The sequence below is a fragment of the Takifugu flavidus genome, chromosome 4 (genome assembly GCF_003711565.1).
Source record: "Takifugu flavidus isolate HTHZ2018 chromosome 4, ASM371156v2, whole genome shotgun sequence".
NCBI classification, from domain to species: Eukaryota; Metazoa; Chordata; class Actinopteri; order Tetraodontiformes; family Tetraodontidae; genus Takifugu; species Takifugu flavidus.
In genome coordinates, this window is record NC_079523.1 from 16,797,186 (window position 1) to 16,819,391 (window position 22,206).

Genomic DNA, 22,206 nt, shown 5'->3' on the forward strand with positions numbered 1-22,206 from the left:
ACATTACTTTTACAATATATAACAAATACATTACACATGCACTGCAGGAATTACAGACTTCAGGGTTAGGGGAAAAACACTTTCCTTCTCTTGGGGAGGACATCCATTGAATAGCTCACAGGCAGTGAATCAGACCAAAAAACACATTTTCTTGCTGATGGGCTGCCACCACAGTGTTACAACATGGTCTCTGTCATCTTATAAAAATCCTGAGTATCTGTATCATGCCTAAATCAAAAGGCATTGAAACACAGATAAAGCAGTGGGCCATGACATTGTTGTTGTAGTCTAAATGAGAAAATAGAAGAATTCAATAGACTTATTTCTCAGTACTTAGCTCAGTTGAATGAGGTGACAAGTCACCCCGCAAAGGCATTAGAGAAAGAATTATAGGAGCAAATGTCTGCCTTTCCAGTGGAACTCAACCATGTCTTATTAAAAATGGGGAAAAAGGCCCATGTCACATAAGGGATTAGAAATTTGTATTTGAGCGTGAAATGAGTCTAGTGCCGTCCACTGTACACACAGTAAATGTTCTACACCCCCCTGAATACATTAAATAAAGTGCCCTAACCTCAAAATTTTGATTTGCCTGTTAATCCTCTGGGTGAATTTCTCCTTTCTCTCCTTTCTCCAACCAATTTCTGTCAGACGTTTTAAACATTAACTTTCAGAAATGATATTAGAGGAGGATTCATCTGAAAAAAACTTACTGATAAACAAAGAAAACAAAAACAACTTTTCACTGTTTATTCTGCCCACATCAACAGACTTACAACCCACATTATGATTTATGTCTTGCATAACTCTGCCCTTGTTTCCCTCAGCAACAGAGCACAGAGGCTTCAGTAATTACTGTAAGTGAAAATGGAATAAAAAGGGAAGGCAACTGCCACCATATGCAGGTTATGTTTATAGGAAGATCGTCTTTATAACACCATCTGTTGGGTACATCGTGTACACGGTTGAGCCAAATGCTCTTTCCTATAGAAAGTGAATCACACAAAGTTTGATAAGACAGTAAACAAAATGTGCAAATAAAGCAACTACTTTAATGATCAACTCTCATCATCACTGGGATTTTCAAATGTATTCTAGCTGCTCCTTCGATTCCACGTAAAGCCTCATAATCCTCATTCTGCTTAATGACAAAGGCAGCGGCATAACGCTGGCTCCCTTTCACAACATTTTCACATATATGTTATTTTGTCCATTTTAATTAAATTCAAGATGCTTTTATCTGTTATCAAAAATGTTTTATGGCACTTTATAATGCTTTCCTGCTGATGGCTGCCAAACAAAGGTGGAGGTAAAAAGGAAGAGGAGAGGACAAGACACACATCAAGCATGCAAATATATTACACATGGGCCTGATTCACCGAAGCTTTGCATGTCTTAAAACATGTGCAACATGTGTGTTGACGTCATCTACAAAAAATGTGCAACTGCTTCCACTGAGGATTGAAGTGGGTAAAACTGTCCATTTTGAATTTAGTGCGTCTTCCTGGGACGGAGAATATACTGATTAGAAATATTACAATATGCAGTAAACCTGGGCGATTTTGCGGCGATTGTAATTGCGTCTCAATATATACGTTGAACGGGCAGGTCCAAATCACTGTAGGCACACTGGCTGCTGTCAGGAGGCTGACACACAGGAACAATCAACTATAACACAGAGAACAGATTTTTCTCATTGGCATAAGTATAGTTGGAATACTGACAAACAGTCGTAGCAACCCGGAGCTGCTCAGGGGACAGATCTCAGATGTAGTCAATGCTACGATGTGCAGAATCAGCCATTACATAAAAGTTCCAACTTTCAAACTGAATGACCCAAACACAGGTTTTATGGGCTCCTCCCAAGAGCCGTTGTCTGTACTCATGTGCAAATTGTTGGGCCAGACAAGGTGTTTACCAGCTGTTTGGTGTGAACAGCAAAAGCTCCAGTGTCCCACCAAAGCTTACGAGCCATAGTGGACACTGCTCACACCAACCATGCAGTGGTGATCAGGGCCTGCACGCTGGATTTTTGTTGCTCTTCTGCCAGAACGTGCTGTCAAGAGAGATTTTCTTTTGTTCTGCACTTTGCTTCTTGCCACCTTCTTTTTACTTCCTCCACTGTTCTATTTGTTTTCCCGACAGCGTTTACTTTGGTACAGATGCCGCTCCTTATCAGATTTCTTTTTTGATGTTTAGATTTCTGCGTTGTAGATTGTTTAGCTGTTTATTTGCCTCCTCTACGAGCATGTCCACACCACGGCTGAAGAACAGAATCCAAAATCCCATCCTGGAAACATTTTTACAGATTGAAGATTGAAACAAATGTGCAGCATAAAAACAGTTTGAAATTTTGCTAATACTGTGTAGTGGAGAGGTAACTACAGCATTCAGGAAGGAAACTACAGACATTTAATTTTCCAGAGGCGTTGATGGATTTTCACGGAGGGTTGTGTGACTTCAGTGTGGAGCCACACACTAAAACAACATCACTTCGTTCACACAGAATCCACAAAAGCACAAAACATCTTAACTTCATTGTTTGATGCAAGCGGTGACTTTTTTTTTTTTTACTAATATGTGTGTTGTTGTAATATATGTCTTGTATGTACAGTTTGTTATTAAGGAGTAAAAAAACAACAACATGCAGAACCATTTTCTTCTTTTTTGCTGGAAAATTTCTTGCAACAGCAGCGATACAATAACTTTCCTGTCACTCCGTCATTCATTTTCTTCGAAATGGTCAAATTTTTGAATTTGTTTTAGACATGCTAAACATGACGCAACTTGTAAATTTGCTTCATCATTTCCAAGTTTATCCTTTTTTTTCAATTGTTTGTAAATGTAAATTTGTTTTTGCAATTTTATTTTGTAAAATTTACATTTGCTTAAAACTACAGTAAGTCTCATGAAGTTTCATTTTCCATTTCTGGGCTACATGAGCACACAGTGAAGCACCTTATCAGACATCTCAATGAGTCATGCCCATCGGGCGTTTTTCTGAGGATATGGATTTAAAGCAGAAATAGAATGTAGAAATAGAATAAACTTTAAAAGTTTGTTGTTTAGGAAAATAGCAGCCATTTCCAGTCACCTCTAATTGTCTGCTTTTCCCCTCACCACTCATTTATACACTTTCACACAGCCTGCATTGGACATTTTGTCAAATCTGTGAGATTCCTGTTAAAACCGTTTCGTCCTTAGTCTTTTAAGGGAGGGCCCAAAGCATTGTGTTGGTGGAGACTCAAAGGCAGTAAGGCAGGTACGAATGGATGAATCTCTACCTAAGGTATACCGTAGATATTCTGTTGATAACATCCATTAGCAGAGTCAGACTACATCGTCACAAATTAAAAATAAGTGCCTAAGCTTAAGTCCCTTCCTCAGGACCGTCTGTCTTTAGTGGAACTTGCCAATAACTACTTCAAGTATTTCTTTACTTTTTTGCCTCCAATTGCCAATAATTGCAAAAGATTCTGCATCGCCTATCAGACCTTAACATCTGTAATGATGGGTTCTTTATTCAACACAGCGGTTTCTGTGTTGGCAACTCTAGACTTTGTTAGAATTCATTCGTCCAACAGTCAAATAGGAAGTTCCAAGTGTTTTTCGGTCATCACGCAATGAGCCTTCATCATAGAATAATTTTTGCAAGAGAACTACATCTTTAATCAGGCAAAGGGTTCTTTTAATTCATAAGTGTGCAACTCTTTTAGCCCTGTCTTTATTGGGAAGCATACTAAAGATGGCTGCTTTTCTTTTGAAGATGATTGTAATTGCTAATGAATTCTATATACAGTGCCTGTTTGTTCAAGGAGACCTGTTTTTTTCCCAATGAAAAGTTTGACCATCCCATACTCTAGTAAAAGAAGTTAGGAATGTTTCATTTGTTTTAATTCACTTGAATCCAACAGTGGACTTGTTTTGATTTATTATTTTTAGTCAAATCTTCATGTTTGTCTCCCATTCGATATATTTGATGTGATATATTTGATTTGATATCTTTAGAGTGGCCATAATGTAAGGACAGATCAATCATGCACTGATGTGACCCCCCACTCCAAGTTTGCATTTCTATGGAAGACATAATGAAACTGATATATTAGAGATTGGAAACAAAGGATAAGTTTTACCAAAAATTAATGAGCTCTTCTTTGGCCAATTATATACATTTCCCGACAATGTCATTACAATCCAGGCATAAAGTTTGGAGCTATTTTGCTAACAGTAAGACAAACAAACACTGGCTGTCCTTGGAAGAGGAAATAATGGCCATTCTTAAAAAAATATATAGGGTCCAACGCTTTGGATGTTGAACCAATTTTATACAAAAAAGTACCATACATTATTCTGTCTGCACGTTGCCACGACCCCAAGAAAGATGTGGCTTCCCACTGAGCTTAGTCTTAGCGAGAGGGAGGAGCAGAGCCTGTCAAACAAAGCCTGAAATCCTTTAATCAATCTCTCTCTCTCTCTCTCACCTTCCAGCACAACGGCAGAGCACACGCAGCAGTAAAACTGGTAAAGAGGCAGAGCCCTCAGTTCTGCTGGATTTAGCAGCACAGCACAGCCACAGAGGAACCCACTTTCTCAGTCAGCTCTGGCACAATATTGATACTTGGCCGCTCTAGGTGCAAGATAGTAACAAAATGAATACATGATACACTTTTATTATGCTGCATCTTATTTTGATTGGCGTGTCATATTTTTTATGCACTGTGCTTTGCATTAATTTCTTCTGTTTAGCCCCTACTATATTACTTTTTTTGTTCTCCGGATCAGCCATCAAAGTGAATTAAATCTCGCTTGGTTTATGCTGTGCTCCAGCCATACGTTAGTAATCCCTTCATTCAAATATTGCATCTTTTCTTGTGTTTACTGCAGGATATATTCACATTCAATAATGGTGTTGAAAATAAAAAAACATAAAATTATAGTGTTCCACAGCATGCTCTCAACTATTCACTTATTATCCATCCATGTGAAGTCAGTCCTAGTATTTTTGTTATCAATTTGTTGGTAAAATGACATGCAGAGAACACACACACACACACACACACACACACACACACACACACACACACACGTTTAAACCTGTTTTAAAATAAGCAGAAATCTGTTTTCAACTGAGCTGAGGATGTTACCTGAATCCACAGTGGAGACAGTGAGAGAAGCAGCATTTTAAGGATTTTAAAATACAAAAATGCAAAATACTTAGGTAGGGTTGATAGCAGAGGCTTGAGACAGTGGGCTGAGGAACAAGAGAGCTGGAGACTCAAGGCAGGGCATGGTTGGGCAGAACAGGAGGCCGATGTTGGCTCAAACTGGACAAAAATGTCTGAGACAGGGTGGGGGAGAACACAAAAATGGCTTAAACCTAGCAGGCGGGAAAAAAGCAGAATATAAATAATAATGAACATTTACATGACATATTTTTCTCTAAATATAAGCAGTGAGGATTGTGCCTGTTGTGTTCATAGACACACCTTTGCCAGTTGTGACATAACGGAGAAAATGTAACAAAAATTAATATGTTTTGGTTTGTTGTTGGGTTTTTTTTAAATAAAAAGCAAAAGAGGTTTTTGGCAATACTTTAGTCATCATCATGACGACATTTGGTGAGGTGGATGTTGTCGTTCATTTCATAGCGGAGTGCAGATTCTGTTTTAATTGTTGCCAAATGAATTTTATTTTAAAGTCAAAGTCATGGATTTTAAAGATGGCATGTGGAAAAAAGCCATCCTTCAACCCCATCTCTGTGAAGCATTAAACTGTCTGACTTCCTTCGTGTCACTGGAAGTGAAGATTAGAATATTGCCACAATTTGCATATTTCATCTATCATTTTTAACAAGCTTGGAAAAGAAATACCATCAGAAGACTTGCTGGGATGAGTTTTTCCCCCAAAATGAAAATTATAAAGCAGGATTCTCTCACAGCTGGTGTGAGCTGGATTTCCCTATTCGGCCGATGATGCAGCTGCTGCCTATAAATAGGCCCACCCTAGACAGGCAAAGAGGAGATTTCAGGTTAAACCCTAATCTGACCCCCTATGAGGTGAGGATCAGTAGAGGTAACCCAGGTTCTCTCAATCCCCGGTGCTCTGCGTGGGAGATGCACTGACCCACTCAGCCTCTGTCCTCTAGCAGTCACAATGCAGACACGGGAGGGTTAATGTCTGTGCCTTTTATTGCTCCAGTTGGCCAAATGTGGGTGAGATTTGGTCTCAATTTTACCCAAAACCGACATTGCCAGTGTGCTTTTCTTTCATCCAAAGGTAATCTTGTCTCTTTTGTCTCCCTCCGTGGTGTATTTATTCTGCAGTCTGCTATCATGAAATAGTTTAGAACAGGAAAGACATCCAAAATCCCAAGTTCTGATGATTTTGGTGTCGTTAATAGCAGTAGAATAAAGATACTTTACCTTTATGTTTGTTTTTTTTCGGAAGCCCTAGTTTTTGGAAGTCCTCTACCTCTCCTGGCAAATTCAACATGATGGTACACCTGGATCCAAATGTGAAAGAAGGAATTTCAAAAAGCTTAATTTTTGATACTAAAGAGAACTCTAAATACAACAGCTCAAGAGCTTCACTTTTATTTACATGTAATCTGTTCTGATCATAAAACTGATGAATGAATGAAAGGATGAACTGGATAGAAAAGAAACAAATGAAAAGGCAAAGTTATGTGTTTCAGCAGTGAAAAACTGCAATGCGTGCCTATTTAGCAAGAAGGAAAGCATTTGATTAAAGACCAATGTCAAATATATGATTCAACACAGATGTTTGGTGATAGCCAATGAGAAACCTTTTTGCTAAAAACATTTAAAAAACACATTTATATGTTCACTTTTCTATCTAAGGAAATTAGTCTGGGTTCTTGTGTGAGAAGGAGGAAGAGCAGGACAAAGGTCACAATAAAGGTGCAGCAAGACGAACTTGCTAAACGGTCGATGTGCTCGTGTCGCTGCAGTGAATGAACGGATGTTCTGAAGAAAAATCAAGTCCAAAGACGCACAACAATATCAGTTCCTCCCTGTCTTCTCTATCGATGCCTTCAGCACAAAAAGTTGAAAGTTGGACCTTTTGCAGTGCCTTAGGCATGTGTTTGTATGGCCACAAACAGGTATGGATGCAATGAAGGGCTCATTCAAAATGCAAGTGCACACAAACACACGCAACTAAATCTATAAACATCCAGTTAGTTCTTGGACCTGGGTGGCTTTTGATTGGTGGGTGAGAGGAGAAAGCTACAAACTGAGGTACTACTGGTGTTGTCATCAAATTCCATCTATGTAGTTTCCTTTGGGAAGATAAAGTTTGGTGATTGTATCACACCGCTGGGGCTGCAGCCCAATCAGCTAATGTCATTTCGGAATTGTACAGATGGCCACAGAACTCCAAGATTCTTGAAATGCATGCTAATTTTGTTTCCCACCAAGTTAAACAGTCCTGCGTGAACATTCTCCTGAGCAAGATGATATTAACATTTGAGTTTGTGTGATGGTCTGATGGCTTATCATCTTAAGTTCAAAGTTTTGCCCCCCTCCCTTCCCCCGTCTTTGGTGGATTCAGCATTGTTGACTTTGCGTGCAGCAGCACTTAGCAAACTAAGCCCGAGGCAGTTTGCTCTCTCCTGGGGAGGAAGGTTATACACGTTTCTGCACACTCATAACGGTTGATTCTCATGAATGAAATTAATTTTTGTCCCTGTGCAAGGCAACATCTGCATGAATAGCAATGATGTGGTATTGTTTACCTCACTGACAGGACTGAATTGCATTGTAACATCAACCCGTTCACTGTGGCTCACCTATAGTTTATTTCTTCAAGGCTGCTTTAGCTCCTTTAAAATCCTATCATCCATTAGCTTTAATAGCTATGTGCTGCTTCTGGGGAGAGGCTAAATCAGTCCTTTAAATGCTGTGTCACTTTAACTGTCAGGAAAACGTTACAAAAACTGTTCCTTGATCTAGGACCTTAGCTTACACAAAAGAAAAAATCATTCAGCGGCTATTTTGAATATACTATCCAGCTAGCTCTGCAGGATCTCGATGTGAATGATTATGCCTGCAGAAAGCAGGTGCTTCACACATAGAGAACACCATACCCTCAGCCTTTATAAAGACTTTACCACGTACAGGAACATCTCTTGGCAACCTGCCTACAGCCTTTATCAGCAGGTTTTCAATTATTTTGCTTTAGGCCATTATGACTTATATTGACTTATCATGGGTGCAAATGCATCAGTTAGGTCATTGCAGGTAGGAGATCCACACTCTGGCCATGAGTCAACAGTCTATACATCAAAGGATCTCTTAGGGCAAAGAAGTGGACCCTTGGCATTCGTCAACTGAGGAATCATCTTTTTAATGTTCTCTCTCTTTCTGCTTCATAGGTCACAGATGGGGGAAGCATCAAGCAGAAAATTTTCACCTATGATGCAATGTTTAATACCAATTACTCTCACATGGAGGACTACCGCAGACGTGAAGACCTGGTGTACCAATCAACAGTTCGGTGAGCCTCCAAATCATTTAGTCCTCCCTTGTGTAATGTCTCCTTCCAACCAAAGTGGCATTTTTGACCTTGTTCACTTGTCAGTTCGATGTTTTATATGTTCCTTGACTGGTCGTAACTGAGATATGACCTCAGTTTTCAAGTAAAGAGTTAATTTTATAATCTTTCAATGACAAAAATGTAGCTCAGACATGGTTTGTGTGCTGAAGCAATGAACTAAACTTCTATGGAACAGCTCCTAATAATATATGGGATTAATATTGTCAGTTCAACACAACTTTATTTATATTACATGTGTTGCAATCGAAATTATTTTTGCGAGGGGAGGGGGGTAAGGAGGGAACAGACACATACATAACATAAGAACATATATACTAATATACACAACTTAGATGTAACAAAATGAACCTTTAAACTATAACCTAAAAACTTTAGATTTTAGCTTAATCTTAAAGCAGAGAGGGAGTCAATCACCCCTGCCCAAACATGGACAAGGGTATGATCTGGGCAGGCAACGGAGTGAAGTTGGCCAAACACAAGTAGCGTTCTCCGGGGCAGGCTGTTACCAATGAATCCACATTAAACTATTCAGAATGAATCAGTCAAAACAAGAACGTATTGTTTACCACTGTGGAGCACCACTTTGCTTAAATTTGTTTTGAAATGGTGGAGAAACCAATTTTGAGGTATTTTGCAACGATTGTGCAGCAGATCGAGTAAAGGTAGTTTTTTTCCAAAGTCTGTAGGACAGTTAGGGACCTTCAGAAGAAAACAACTATTTGATGGGTACGGAGAGATAACGAGAGGTGCTTTAAAACTAAACAGCAACCAGTGAGCCTCTCATTTCACTGCAAATGAGGGTAAACCAGAAGAGCAACAATGACAACGATTGGTGTCATCATTAGCACCAGGAATAAATCTTGTACAGGGTCGTCCAGGGGTTTTAGTTGTTTGTTGATTTGATGCAGCCGCATGCTTGAAAATTCCATCACCTTCATCTAAAATGAAAAAAGGAACCTGTGACGCAGCTTGCAGCTAAGATTGTCGATGTGACGCTTCAAAGAAAGTCTGTGGTCGATCCAAGTGCACTATTATTTATTCCCGTTCAACACTTCATCATAAGAAAGGCTCCCTTTATGCAGCGGAGTTATAGTAGCACTCTTCCAGGACAATGGAAAGTAAACAGAAGCAAGGTAGAGATTAAAAATATGGGTTCAGGGCTTAATGATGATTGGAGCTGCCAATTTCATAGAGTAGTGTGAAGATTATCCTCGCTGACTGTACAGCTACTATTTATAAATTCCATGGCTTCAGTCTAAATAACTTGTAGGTGCTGCAGGTACATCCTTTAGTTTTATGGTACTAACAAAGTATTTATTAAAGGCAGTACAAATGTCTTTGGTGTGAATGACAATACTTTCCATTAATGTGGGTGGGGTATGAAGTCCATAGATTGCCTTTCAGAGATTTTACAGCATTCTAGAACCGGGTGGCCAACCAGTCAGAGCCCAAGAGCCACATTTTTTACTGTGTTACCGCAAAGAGCCACATCATACACATGAATCTGGCTTGTATTCAGTTGTTGCCACGCGAAGCAATTCTTTCACATGGGTGTCAGTCAGAACAGATCAATGCTTTGATTTCACGTGTTTCAGGGTAGAAAACACAGACTCGCAGACGTATGTTGACCCAAATATTGACAGTATCTTAAGCACAGCCCATTTGACATTGGGGTATTTTTCCATTGGCACACTTTTCCAGAACCCAATGGCCCCTTCCCTTAAAGCAGGTTTCAGTTGGTCCTCCTCACAAAGATCGATCATCTCCAACTCAGCTGCAGCCTCATCTGTGACTAGCGGGGCTTTAAAACAGTGCATCTCCACATTAAAAGGGGCAACGAGGAATGCAATCTGTGGCCTTTTCAGTTGTAGATCACGGAACCGGGTCATGGAGCATTCGTGCATTTTTTCCCTGCCATTTTGAAGGCGAACTTGACACTAATTGTTTACTCAAAAGATCTTGTCCCTACTGAGAAACTTTGCGGTACTTTCATCTAACGCGCATGCGCGTTTGGCGAAGGTACCGTATTGAACTCAAGCGAAGCGAACAGGCATATTAAAAAAACACAAACACAAACTTCGATATAAACGTTAGAGCCGCATGAAACCAGGCAAAGAGCCGCATGCGACTCGGGAGCCGCGGGTTGGCCAGGCCTGTTCTAGAACTTCGATGGATTTGAGGGTGAAGACGCCATGACAAGTCAAAACCTTAAACTCGTTGTATGCTTTGAATGATTCTCCCACCAGTGATCCACTTCTGAGGCTCATGGGAGAAATGCAGGCGCTTTTGGCAGTGGACAATAATTGTAATGGTAATAATGAAAAAAGTACGATGGTGACACATAAAACACATAAATACAGGCATCTCCTCACATTCTATTCTAATAGTAGAAATGATGAGATTTTGTAAGCGATATGAACGGGATTTTGGACAGCAATGAAACCCGTCTGTCACATTGGGGGAGCTGTGGTACAACAATCACGCCAGAATTCGCTTAACCCCTCGATACCGTGTTATCGCTCTAGTGGCTGTTACCAGTAGGATTTTAAAGATTAATCTCCTATGTGCTTTGGCTAATGATGCTTATAATCTTCAATACACAGCTGAATGGTTGTTTAATGAAGCCTTAATCCTCATGCAGAAACATTTGCATAAATTGTACAACTTATATTTCAAGTCATTGTTAGCTAACGTAAAATGTTGGTTATATCCCTACCGAGAGCGTCATTTTAAAACTTCTTTTTACCAGAAATGATAATAAGAAATAGGATAAAATATACAGTATATTGTGCCACTTGGATATGATTTAAACTCATACTAGCTTCTATATTTCATTTCACATGTCTTAGGCCTTACTTGAAAATTGAAAAGGAGATTAGTTTCTAACTTTCAGAGCAATAAAAAGGAAACGAGACGAGAAACAATAATGAGCTACGGTGCCTTTGTATTTTGAAGAAAAATCATAAAAATGTTGGGGTATGCACATCGTGTCATGTGAGGATAAGCGGAAATGTGTGACAGAGAAGCGTCACCCAATTCCACCTCGAAGGATGTGTCATATAATCACGATTCCCAAATGACTAAACATTGTCATCTACAAACAAAAAATGGATTTTCTTCCAACCCATTTCTTCATGCTCATTGTCATCACATTTCACTTTATCCTATATGTGGATTTGACTCAGAATACATTTCTATAATAGCAAACAAACAAATAAACCCAGGTTGTGCATCACCAGCAGTTTACTTCAATGGAACCAGCCCACACTAAGCCAATCATACCTCACTCAGTGCTCAAGAGAATCTCATCAAGATTCGGCCCCCTCCTCATCCCCACAGGAACACAGGTGATTGCACATTATTTTTTTGCAGCCTCTCTGATTTCCATCAAGTGTATAGTGTCTGGAAGGCATGATTCGTGCATCTCAAGAGCTTCAAGGCAAAATATGGAATCTGAACATTTGTGTCAAAGTCAGACTGAATGAATGTTTAAATTAAGTTGTTTGTCTTTTTTTCAAGATGGATTAAATGGGAGTTTTGGAGCCCTGAAAGAGAAAATGCCTTTTAAATGCAACCCCTGAGGGACAATTGATCTTTGTATGTGGAGGAGTGCTTTCGCAGCTCCTCCATGAGGGCGCATTGCCATCGATTTTTTTTTGCACATATTTGCTATTTTTGCACTGTAGTTAGCAAAAAGAAAATCTTCTTGTTATGTAATCGTTTATGTTTAAGCCTTTGAAATAATAGTGTGTTCCTTCTGCATTTAAGGCGTATCCTGGAGTAATGGCAGTCGACACTAATGTAATGCTTTCTATAAACAAAATCTGTGCTATGAAAAAGATGATTTAAAGCAACTCATTTATTTCAGTGGAATAAACACACAGCAACCAATACTTGGACACTTCCTTGTAAGGTCAAACCCGTCATACGGGCAGTTTGGGCTGGAGCTAATTCTAATGATGTTTTCAAGCAAGATTCTATATGATACAATACTATATGATAAGGTACTATACTATAGTATACTATACTATACTGTAGTATACTATACCATACCATACCATACCATACTATACTATACTATACTATACTACTATACTATACTATACTATACTATACTATACTATACTATACTACACTATACTACACTATACTATACTGTAGGCAGGGGGTTGCTTTGACAGGTTGGTTTATGATTAAAGCAAAAGGGCTCCAGAATCCAAAACATCATCGAAATTTAATCAACTCTTTCTTGGCCCATTATCAACATAATCTTAAAATTTATTCATTCTTTTGAGTTATTCTGCAGGCAGGCAGACAGATAATCTCCTCATATTAATACTGTTTGGTGGTTCTGCTGTCAGTGCAGTCAGGCTCTGATTGTGGAGCCTTTTGTTCCACCACTGGTGCTCCAGCCACAGATCTGACACGTCTGGCTGAGAGCCAAAGCACTACCTGCCTAACATTAGTGAAAGAGTGAGAAAGGGCAGCAGGACGCCTGAGTTCTGACGTCTGACCCGATTGACACATCAAAGAAAAGAGGGATTGCATTAACGCTGACTCCACCACTAAGGATTACTTTAAAAGTTAAAGTAATCCAACATTTCATTTCAGTTTCACCTGCTGCTGTCAAAGTAAAAGCAACACAGTGGCTGAGGGTTATTTGTGGCTTTCACACTCCAGGCAACCCTTCTCTGGCTTGAACCCTCTACTCTCAGAGTTCAGTCTTTTCTATGGCTCCCCCTTGTCTGAAGCCATGAGAGCAGCAGGCAGGAAGTCCAGATTTGCAGCCTCTATATGGCAGAACAAACCCTCAGCAGCTGCTAGAATGCAGGCATCCACAGGGCTGGTTTGGTTTAACTTTTTTACAAAGGGTTCGAACAAAAGCCTCCACAAGTGCATAAGGAAATTAATAGCTATATTATATCTTTGTGCATTCATTTCTCGCTTGATTTATTCGGTTTCTTCAAAACAGTTATTAAATTTCAGGGACCTGTTGATTTTTATTCACGCCGTGTCTTATTGCACCTGTACATTTTGTACACCTCTGTGCTTGATGTTCTTGCTGACACATGACGGGTCCGGAATATAGCAGGCGATGAATTGTATGCACGGCCACTTTTTAAATTATTGGATCACTTGTAAACACCAGTTTAAAATTCAATTTAACTGCAGAGTAATTTCTGCATATGAATAAATCGTTACAGCCTCAGTGCTGATCAACTGTGGACTGAAATTTGTGTGCAAAATCATCCCCCTCTATTTTTATCTCATGTTCCCCCTCTTTCACACACTTACTCTCTCGCCCCCTCTCTGTCTCCCCCCTCCCTCCGTCCCTCTGTCCCCCCTGTCTCTGTCTCCTCCCTCCCTCTCTCCCTGTTTCTGTCTCTCCCCCTCTCTCCCCGCCCCACTCTCTCTCTCATCACCTTTTGGGTAAAACGAACCGCCTCGCCAACAAATGTCTCACTCAACGATGCTACATGGATTTTTCAGCACTTCCATGTCGGAGACATTAACGTTCCAACTTTAAAGTCATGCCTTGACACCAATGTCGGGGTGATACCCGATCAAAGAATCAAAACACATTTGCCTCGGTAGAAGGCCTTTCACGAATATTTGCAATGATTTCTCTAATGGTGAAGGCGTCATTTTAAATGATTGTTTTTAATTGATTGACACAGCATTTAGAAGTTAATGGGAAAATGATTTTGAATGCATACATTTTAAAATCTAGAAGACTAATAATATAAATCTAGCATTGTTGGACGTTTCCCCTGACACATTAATGTACCTTCATGAAGTCCCTATTACAGCCATTTTCACATCAGTGCGCTATGGCGAAGATACAAAAAAATTTCAATCAATTTATTGAGACTTGAATGTTCTTTCCAGACTCTCCGAGGTCAAGATCTCAGACAATGGGCCTTACGAATGCCACGTGGGGATTTACGACCGAGCAACCAGGGAGAAGGTGATCCTGGCTTCAGGGAATGTTTTTCTGACTGTCATGTGTAAGTAACACCGTTGCAAATCTTTTTCTTCTTTCTCGCATACAAAATTTGATGTATTTAAATGAATTAAAGGAAATATACGGTGGTGCCTGAGCTATTCAATAAGTTTGTTTGGATTTATAAAAATGACACTGATTCGCTCAACAGTTCATCTTCATTAACAAACTGGATTCATCTTTATGCTGCATATGCAGAAATATGGCATATGTTAGATTTGATGGTTTTACAGTTTTTACCTAGCTATGCTAATTTCTGTTAGCAGTGCAACGTAGCCCTCTCATGAGCTGGGCACATGGACTTGTGGGTGTTGTGTCAGTGCTTAGTTACAGTTCCCGAATGTAATTTTAAATAAGATGACGTGTAAAATTGCTGCAGTATTGTGTAAATTCCTCGATGTATTCTGGTGTTAAATTGCGTTGTGCCCTGCAACGATCTGTAAACTCTTGGCGTTGGAAACGAAAGGGTGGGAACAGTTCTGCTTTTTGGAAGAGTTAAAAATGTCCTTAGCAACCCGACCGTCACAGTACTTCTGTGCTGACTGCACGGACATACGTGGATTCCAAGCCCGCTGACAGCGTCTGACCTCACAAACGCACTCCTGCAAGAATGGTCAATGGGCCTCCCAGAAGAGCTGAAGCCAACTTATGGATTAAAAATGACACGTCGGTCTGGTTCTTAAGTGTGTGAAGGCAGACGAGGGGAGAACTCTGCCAGTATATTCTGACGTTTGCTATTCTGCTGCCCGCTGAACCAGTTCTAATAGGTGAATATCTGACACATTTCATACACTTTTAGTATTTCCATTTTCACATTATTATTCTTTGCACTTTCCTTCTTTATAGGAGCCACGTGCTTGTCCATGAGTGCCTGTGTTACATCAGGAATAACCAAACCCCTCCTGGGTTGACAGGGTCCAGTTGCTGTCATTATTCTTATAAACCTAGAGCGTTGTACATTTCATGTTCCTTCATTTGGCTCCAAATCCATCAGAAGAATCTCTTAACTCTAGAATCCTGACGAGCAGATGTGCTCAACCTAAAATAAAGGTTGCATTTATTGGCAGAACATTTGTTTCCACATCGCACATTGTGTCCAATTAGACTCTTCAGCAATATGGACTTAGGAGGCTGCCGTCTTCAGCACACCCCCTTCAGTCATCAGAGAAGGACTTCTGGACAGTCGCTGTTGTAAATATTGAATTCGACAACAGCTGCTTTGCTCATTTCAGCAGCGTGGGCATGCTGTTCTCCACGTGGTCCAGTAGCTAATTAGAAACTGGAGCCATTTTTTTTACAGACCACCAGAGAGGCACTGGTGACTGTAATATTTGATCATCACATTTGCACCTCTGGGAAATGACTGCTTTGTTAAATAACTGAGTCATTGGTGATCATATCTTTTTGGGATTTCCCCATACTGTCGCCGCCCAAAGACAAATCAACAGGAAAGGGCTTTGGTACTATATTTTGCTCCAGAGCTGAGTAGGTAGGAGGGAGCGATGTCGACACGGGATGGTGTGGAGTGCTCCAAATCAACTATGTGTTAAATCACTACTCCATAAGAGAGGAAGGAGAATGGCCTCTGGCATCGGGGCTAATTGCTGTCTAAACTGAAACAGAATTATTCATAACCTATTAGTGTGTCAGGTTCAGTGGGAACTGAAGAAAAAAGGAGAAGGGAGAAATAAAGAAAAATGAGGGGAAAAGTTAATTCATAGGAAGCAGTAAATGGAGAATATTTACATTTTTTTAAAATCAAAATTATCATTTTAATGAATCCATTGCCTGGAAATTCTATGGTGTCTTTTTTGAAGGATAAACCCTGAACCGCCACGACCACCACTGCCGTCCTTCGTTCTTTAACGTTAAAAAGTTATGAGGCTTCGCTTTTCTTCCTGACCTACAGGAGCCTCCGTGACATCATTGAGCTGGAATTACATTTTTCATGTAAATGGCTGTATTTTTTTCCCCAATTACAAAACTATTGAATAATTAAAATGAGTAATTTACAGAACTGTGCGACAGGCAGATGGTTTCATATAATTAACTTCTGACATGTGAAGCAAACTGGAGCATTCTGTTCAGGTTCTTACTGCGGATTATAAGATTAAACACAGCAAAATGTGAGATTTAGGGTGAAATTGCTCTGTCTTCTACTTTTAAATCTCATCCACCCCACTCAAAAAGTCTGTTTTTTTAGATACTTTATGGAATAGTATATTGACATTGATGATCTTTCCTGGTTTGAGTCCACTTCTTTCATTCTACCAACACTGACATGTCCATGTCTGCAAAGCTAAGGTCAGAATTCCAGGCAACTGTGCGGCAGGAAATCAATATGTATTTTCCCAAGAGAAAAGGCGAGCTGGAGTCATTATTTGTCATTACCCTAAATGTTCTACATGACAGTCCACAGATGACAGTAATGGCTCTGTCTCCTCACAAGTCCTTGACCTTGGGAAGGTTGCGCTGCTATTTAAACTCTATCAGAACTGTTGGGCTGCAATAAATCTGCTGGAACACCCCTGCAATTAAATGTCACGACAGGTCATTCTGGAAACCTTTTTAGGTGCCATGATGGTGCACCTGAGAGGATAGCCTCCATGATGCCGCAAAGCTGATGTTTCTAATTCCTAGAAACATGAGCACGAGATGAGCACCAAGGTGTAGAGGGACTAATTGCCTCCTCATCCCATAAAACTAGGATTTGCTTCAATAATGGATGCCTGACTTTAATTAAGCCCTGTGTATATTTAGTTTCCCATTTTCTAAATGGGTACGATTAATGGCATATGAACCGAGAGAGAGCGGAACGTCTGCAACCACTGCAGGTCAGAGCCCTTCCTCGGCAGCTTTAAGACCCCAGGCTTCCCCGATTCACCGCTTTTGGAAACTGTAGTGATGTTCTACGAGGTGTCCAAATGGTCTGAACCTGCGAAGCCATGAGTGGATTTTGCCACAGGACATATTAAACATCAGTGAGCATGTGAAGTTGCCTATTTTAGTGCGCTAGTTCAGCGAGGAATGAGAAGAAACACGAGTCTGGCCAAGATCCTGGCGCCAGCTCTACTCGCCACTCGCCTTCTGAAGCGTTTGCCATCTCCTTTTGGCAAGTCGGGCGATTGGTCAAGACTTCTTGCTATGATTTTGTATTCCTCCCTCATTTTTCCCTCAATGTCACATGCCCCCTTGACAGTCCCGTGCTGTTTTCCGCAACACTGTTTTCGCTAACCTCACTCAGTCTGTTGATGTAAACGCAGAATCCTTGGGCTCAGATGTATTTCATTCCTAATATGTGTCTTTCCTTCGAAAATGTGCATTTCCTAGCCCACAGCATCCACATATGGCTTCATCTCATTTGACTGGTTTGACTGGAAGCAGCTCGTCGCATTGCATCAATCAAACATGTCAACAAATACACTCCAATACAATGAGTTGAAAGACCAGATGAAGTCTTTTGGTTAAGCCCAGTGGTGATCGTTGGGGTAAAAATCTTGGAGGAGTTAGCTTCCAGCAGCGGAGATTCTGTGGCTAACCTAAGCTTGCTATCTTCAGTTGGATAGATTGGGTAAAAAAAAAAGCAACAACCCCGTTTTCTTCTGTGGATGGTACATATTTTGACTGTGGGCATGGCAGGACATAGAAAATCTTGAATCTTCACTGTCGTTAATCGCTCGATCGCTATTTGACCATTGCAGGAATGTCCAACTACTAATGAGGTGATAGTTCCCAGTAGGGAGACGCAGGACGATATGGTCCAGCAGAACAACCCTACTGAGCAATAGTGTTACATGAGGCAGCTCTTTAGGGGGTAAATTTGAACATTCAAGAGAGTCGGGCACTCGTTCCAACCTCTATTAATTGGGTTTTGTTAGCGTCCTGTTTGACAAAGCACCTTCTCTGTGAGACACAAAGGAGTTTTGCTTCCACCTCACAATAACAGTGTTGAACGGCAACAAGATAAACTGCAATACTGAAATGTACTTTAGTCTGTCTAGAGGATGTTTACTGTTCCCTGGAAGAAAATGTCTCTGTCTTTTTTTGTCAATCAATCAATCAATCAATCAATCAATCAATTTTTATTTATATAGTGTCTTTTACAATCAAAATTGTTTCTAGGTGCTTTCCAGGATCCCAGGGCCTGATCCCAAACAAGCAACAGTGGCAAGGAAAAGCTCCCCTTTAACAGGAAGAAACCTTAACCAGGCTCGTGTAGGGGGACCCTCCTGCTCATGGGGGGGGGGGGGGGGGGGGGGAGAGGAGAGGAGAGGAGAGGAGAGGAGAGGAGAGGAGAGAAGAGAATAGGCATAGACTATTCATTAGAAATAGCCATTCCACTATCCCGGTCATCACATTCCAAACTCAATCGATTATTAGAAAATCTTCTTATGTATTTCTACAGTTTCACATTAATTGCCAGTTGAAGTGAAAGAGTGATAATCAATGAATAGTCTGATTCGCAGATCCATACAGCTGAATCCTCCCCAGGGCTGTTTTTGTCAAATAACTTTGGGCCATTCACAATTTCTTTATTGCAGCTTCTTCAGAAACATACCTTCAAATCTTTCCAAAAGTCTTTCAAGTTCTACTTTACAATAACCTTGTGATGTCTTTCACAATGCAGCCCTTTCTTCTTTCATGGGAAGCGCTTTTTGTTTTTTTCTGAGATGAATGTCTAAACAGCGCATCCCGATGTGTCCTTGCAGTCGACTTTGTGATGTCAGGTGTATGCTTCGCTATTTTTTGTACCGTCTCCCTCATTCCCTTTGCTCCCACTCACTAAGGATGCCTCCATCTCTTTCTTCACTCCGCTCCTCTCCGAGGTCCCTCATTTTGAGTGCAGAATGAAGAGGAGCCAGAAGAGAAGCAGCTTTATCTCCCCACAGGTTATTGCAACAAAGTATGAGAAAAGCTCCTTGTATCACCAGTTTTACCTCCGTGTTATCTTGTTTGAGGCTCCTCTCCCCTATGTAGCCATCTCTTAAACAATAGATTAGAGGATTTGTAACTTGATAATATGTAAGGAAATAGACTGGAAGATGAACAAATTACTTCCTGCTGTTAATAATATCAGTACACCCCACCAGCCATCAGCAGGAGGAGCCCCCTGTTGTATTCTGGGTCTGCTCAGGGTTTCACCCTGTTAAACGTTAGGTTTTCCTCGTCCGGGGGTCAGGCTCTGGCTTTCTGTGACGTCCATTGACTGTCACAGATGAAATATGAACAAATCAAATCGACGCCAGTCTGACTACATCAGCAACATTCCAGGCAGAAGTTTCAGTCACCGTCAAATATGATTTTGTGCTGGTGTTTTCCTTTAATAAATGAATGCTGTGATGAATGTTCTCTGCACTCACAGGCACACTCTGTACCCGCCGTGCTCTCTTATCAAATAAATACATGATTCCCCTTAAAGCTGTTTCCATGTAAGTCAAAAATCATTTAGGCTTTGATCATATTTTCATATCAAAAGGGCTATATTTATGCTGGAAAATATGCTTGGAAGCCTTGAAAGACGATGTATGGCTCGACAAGCGTCAACAGTCCAGACTATATCATAAACTATCGGTTCTTTTTTCAATTCTTTGATTTATTTTTGCAGCCACACAAATCATTGCAAAGTTGGCGATAACTCTAATACTTCTAAAACTAATTTGCAGAACAGGTTTGGTAAGGAAAGCAGCAGTGCGTAGTTCCAGTACCGACAGGAAGCTGCAGAGTGTCTTTCCTCGAGCTCTTGGTTGTTTGAGACGGGACACTTGTCCTTCGTCCTGCGCGAAGATGAGCGACTGATGATACTTTTCTAGGGAAACAAGAAATGCAGATGCAGTAGCCTAATAAAGCAGCCTGCAGGCATGAATATTTATTTCTTTTCACCAAGAGAGATATAGTGTGTGTGTGTGTGTGTGTGTGTACCACGAATCACTGATGGCAACATCCATGGTGCTTTACAGACTGCTGCAGCACATAATATACACACAAAGTATATATATACTTTGTGTGTGTGTGTGTGTGTGTGTGTGTAAAGCACAGCTGGGGGCTCCTCCAACATCTGCCTGGTGACTTGCTTGTGCCCCCACGGCCTCTGATTCACTTGGATGAGCAACATAGCAAAAGCACAGCGCCCAAACAGTTTCCCTTTATTTTGCAGTAAAGTTCATGCACGCTTAGCTGTGCGAATGCTGAGCAACGTATTCCCGGGTGCTGTGGCGTGTCTCCCTGCGCCAAGCCCCCCTCGTGCACGGTGGTGGTGGTTCAGACCACATGTTAGCATTTTCAAGAATGGGGTCATTATATCAGCCAGTTCCAGTAGTGATGCAGTGGCATATGGCGCTCAGGTACAGGCTCTAATATCATGTTTCAGAATGACTTTGGACAGCTAAACAAGTAAGAGATCGCCAATATTTTCCCAGTGGTTACTTTTAAATATTAACCTCTTTAGTTTTGTGTTTCCAGCTCAGTGATCATTATATCGATAATACCGATGAAGCAGTGAAATTTGTGATAACCTTCATGTTTTCGCAGTAGATGATATTATTATTGTAAAGAAACAACAAAAAAATAGGAATTATTCTAGGTTCAATTTCGCTCAACAGAGCAAAGATTATCAAATCACCATAAAATGTCGACGTATATTTAAAAAAAGGTTTAATATGGTGGATGAAATGCTAAACTGAAGGTTTAGGATTGTCAAGCATGACAGCAGAGATGCCACTGAATGTGCTAAAATATGACTTTATTAACTAACTTTACTAATGCCACTAAGCAAACCAATGTCAGCAACATTACACTCTCAACAAAGGGACATGGGGCTAATGCTAATGGAGACTCCTTGACGTGTTCTCAGGCGTCGAAATGAAAAAAGCCTATTTTGTCCATTTAAAGTTCAGACAGTTAACGTAGCGGATGGATCAAAATGATACAGGAGCGATTAGTGTCGGCTGCTCAGTCGGAGTCGGGAGTTAACACCGAGCCTTTCTGCATCACCTCCAGGCTGGGTCCTCAACATTATATTCTTCGAGTCTGATATGGTGGGGAACGCTTCTGTGTGTCTGTGCGCGCGCGTGTGTGTGTGTGCGTGTAAGGAATTATTAGAGATTAAGATTGGAAGTAGCCTCAATCTCCGTTGTTATCCTCCAAAATTCAATCTCTGGCAGAGTCATTTCTTGGAGCCGCTACGAGTCAAAATCAGTTTTTAAATTGGGATTGATAAACACATGCATGCACGCATGTGCACACGCACACATCGTTTTGCTCTGAGGAAGTCAATCTTCTTGAAATACCAATCCATCAATCATTGGCATGTTTCCGAGAAAGATTGCTACCAAGCAAAGGTTACACCTGAAATGAAATCGTCCCATAACGGAAAGCAGAGGCACAAATATCTACAACTTTCTGTTTAGCAAAGTCAAAACATTTACAAACATTTTTTCCTTATATAATGACGCCTACTGAAAGGATGAGTCCCGGTGCTACACAATCCAGTGCTGAATGGCAGCGCGACTGAATTTGAACTGTTGTTAGTTGCGTTCTAGCGCTGCCAGATAACTATGATGCATTAATTTTTAATATTCTAGTAATAGAAGAAACATATACAATGGGAGAGATTTTGATCTCTCCCA

General features: G+C 40.6%; 1 protein-coding gene across 2 annotated transcripts in view; it reads left to right on the forward strand.

The window, feature by feature from the left end:
• igsf21a (immunoglobin superfamily, member 21a) overlaps positions 1–22,206 on the forward strand; it is a 113,132-nt gene that overhangs the window by 64,445 nt on the left and 26,481 nt on the right. For both annotated transcript variants that reach the window (XM_057031474.1, XM_057031475.1), the window contains exons 3-4: positions 8,396–8,517; positions 14,467–14,585. In XM_057031474.1, coding sequence (XP_056887454.1) covers positions 8,396–8,517; positions 14,467–14,585 — 241 coding nt within the window. The remainder of the gene's footprint in view (positions 1–8,395; positions 8,518–14,466; positions 14,586–22,206) is intronic.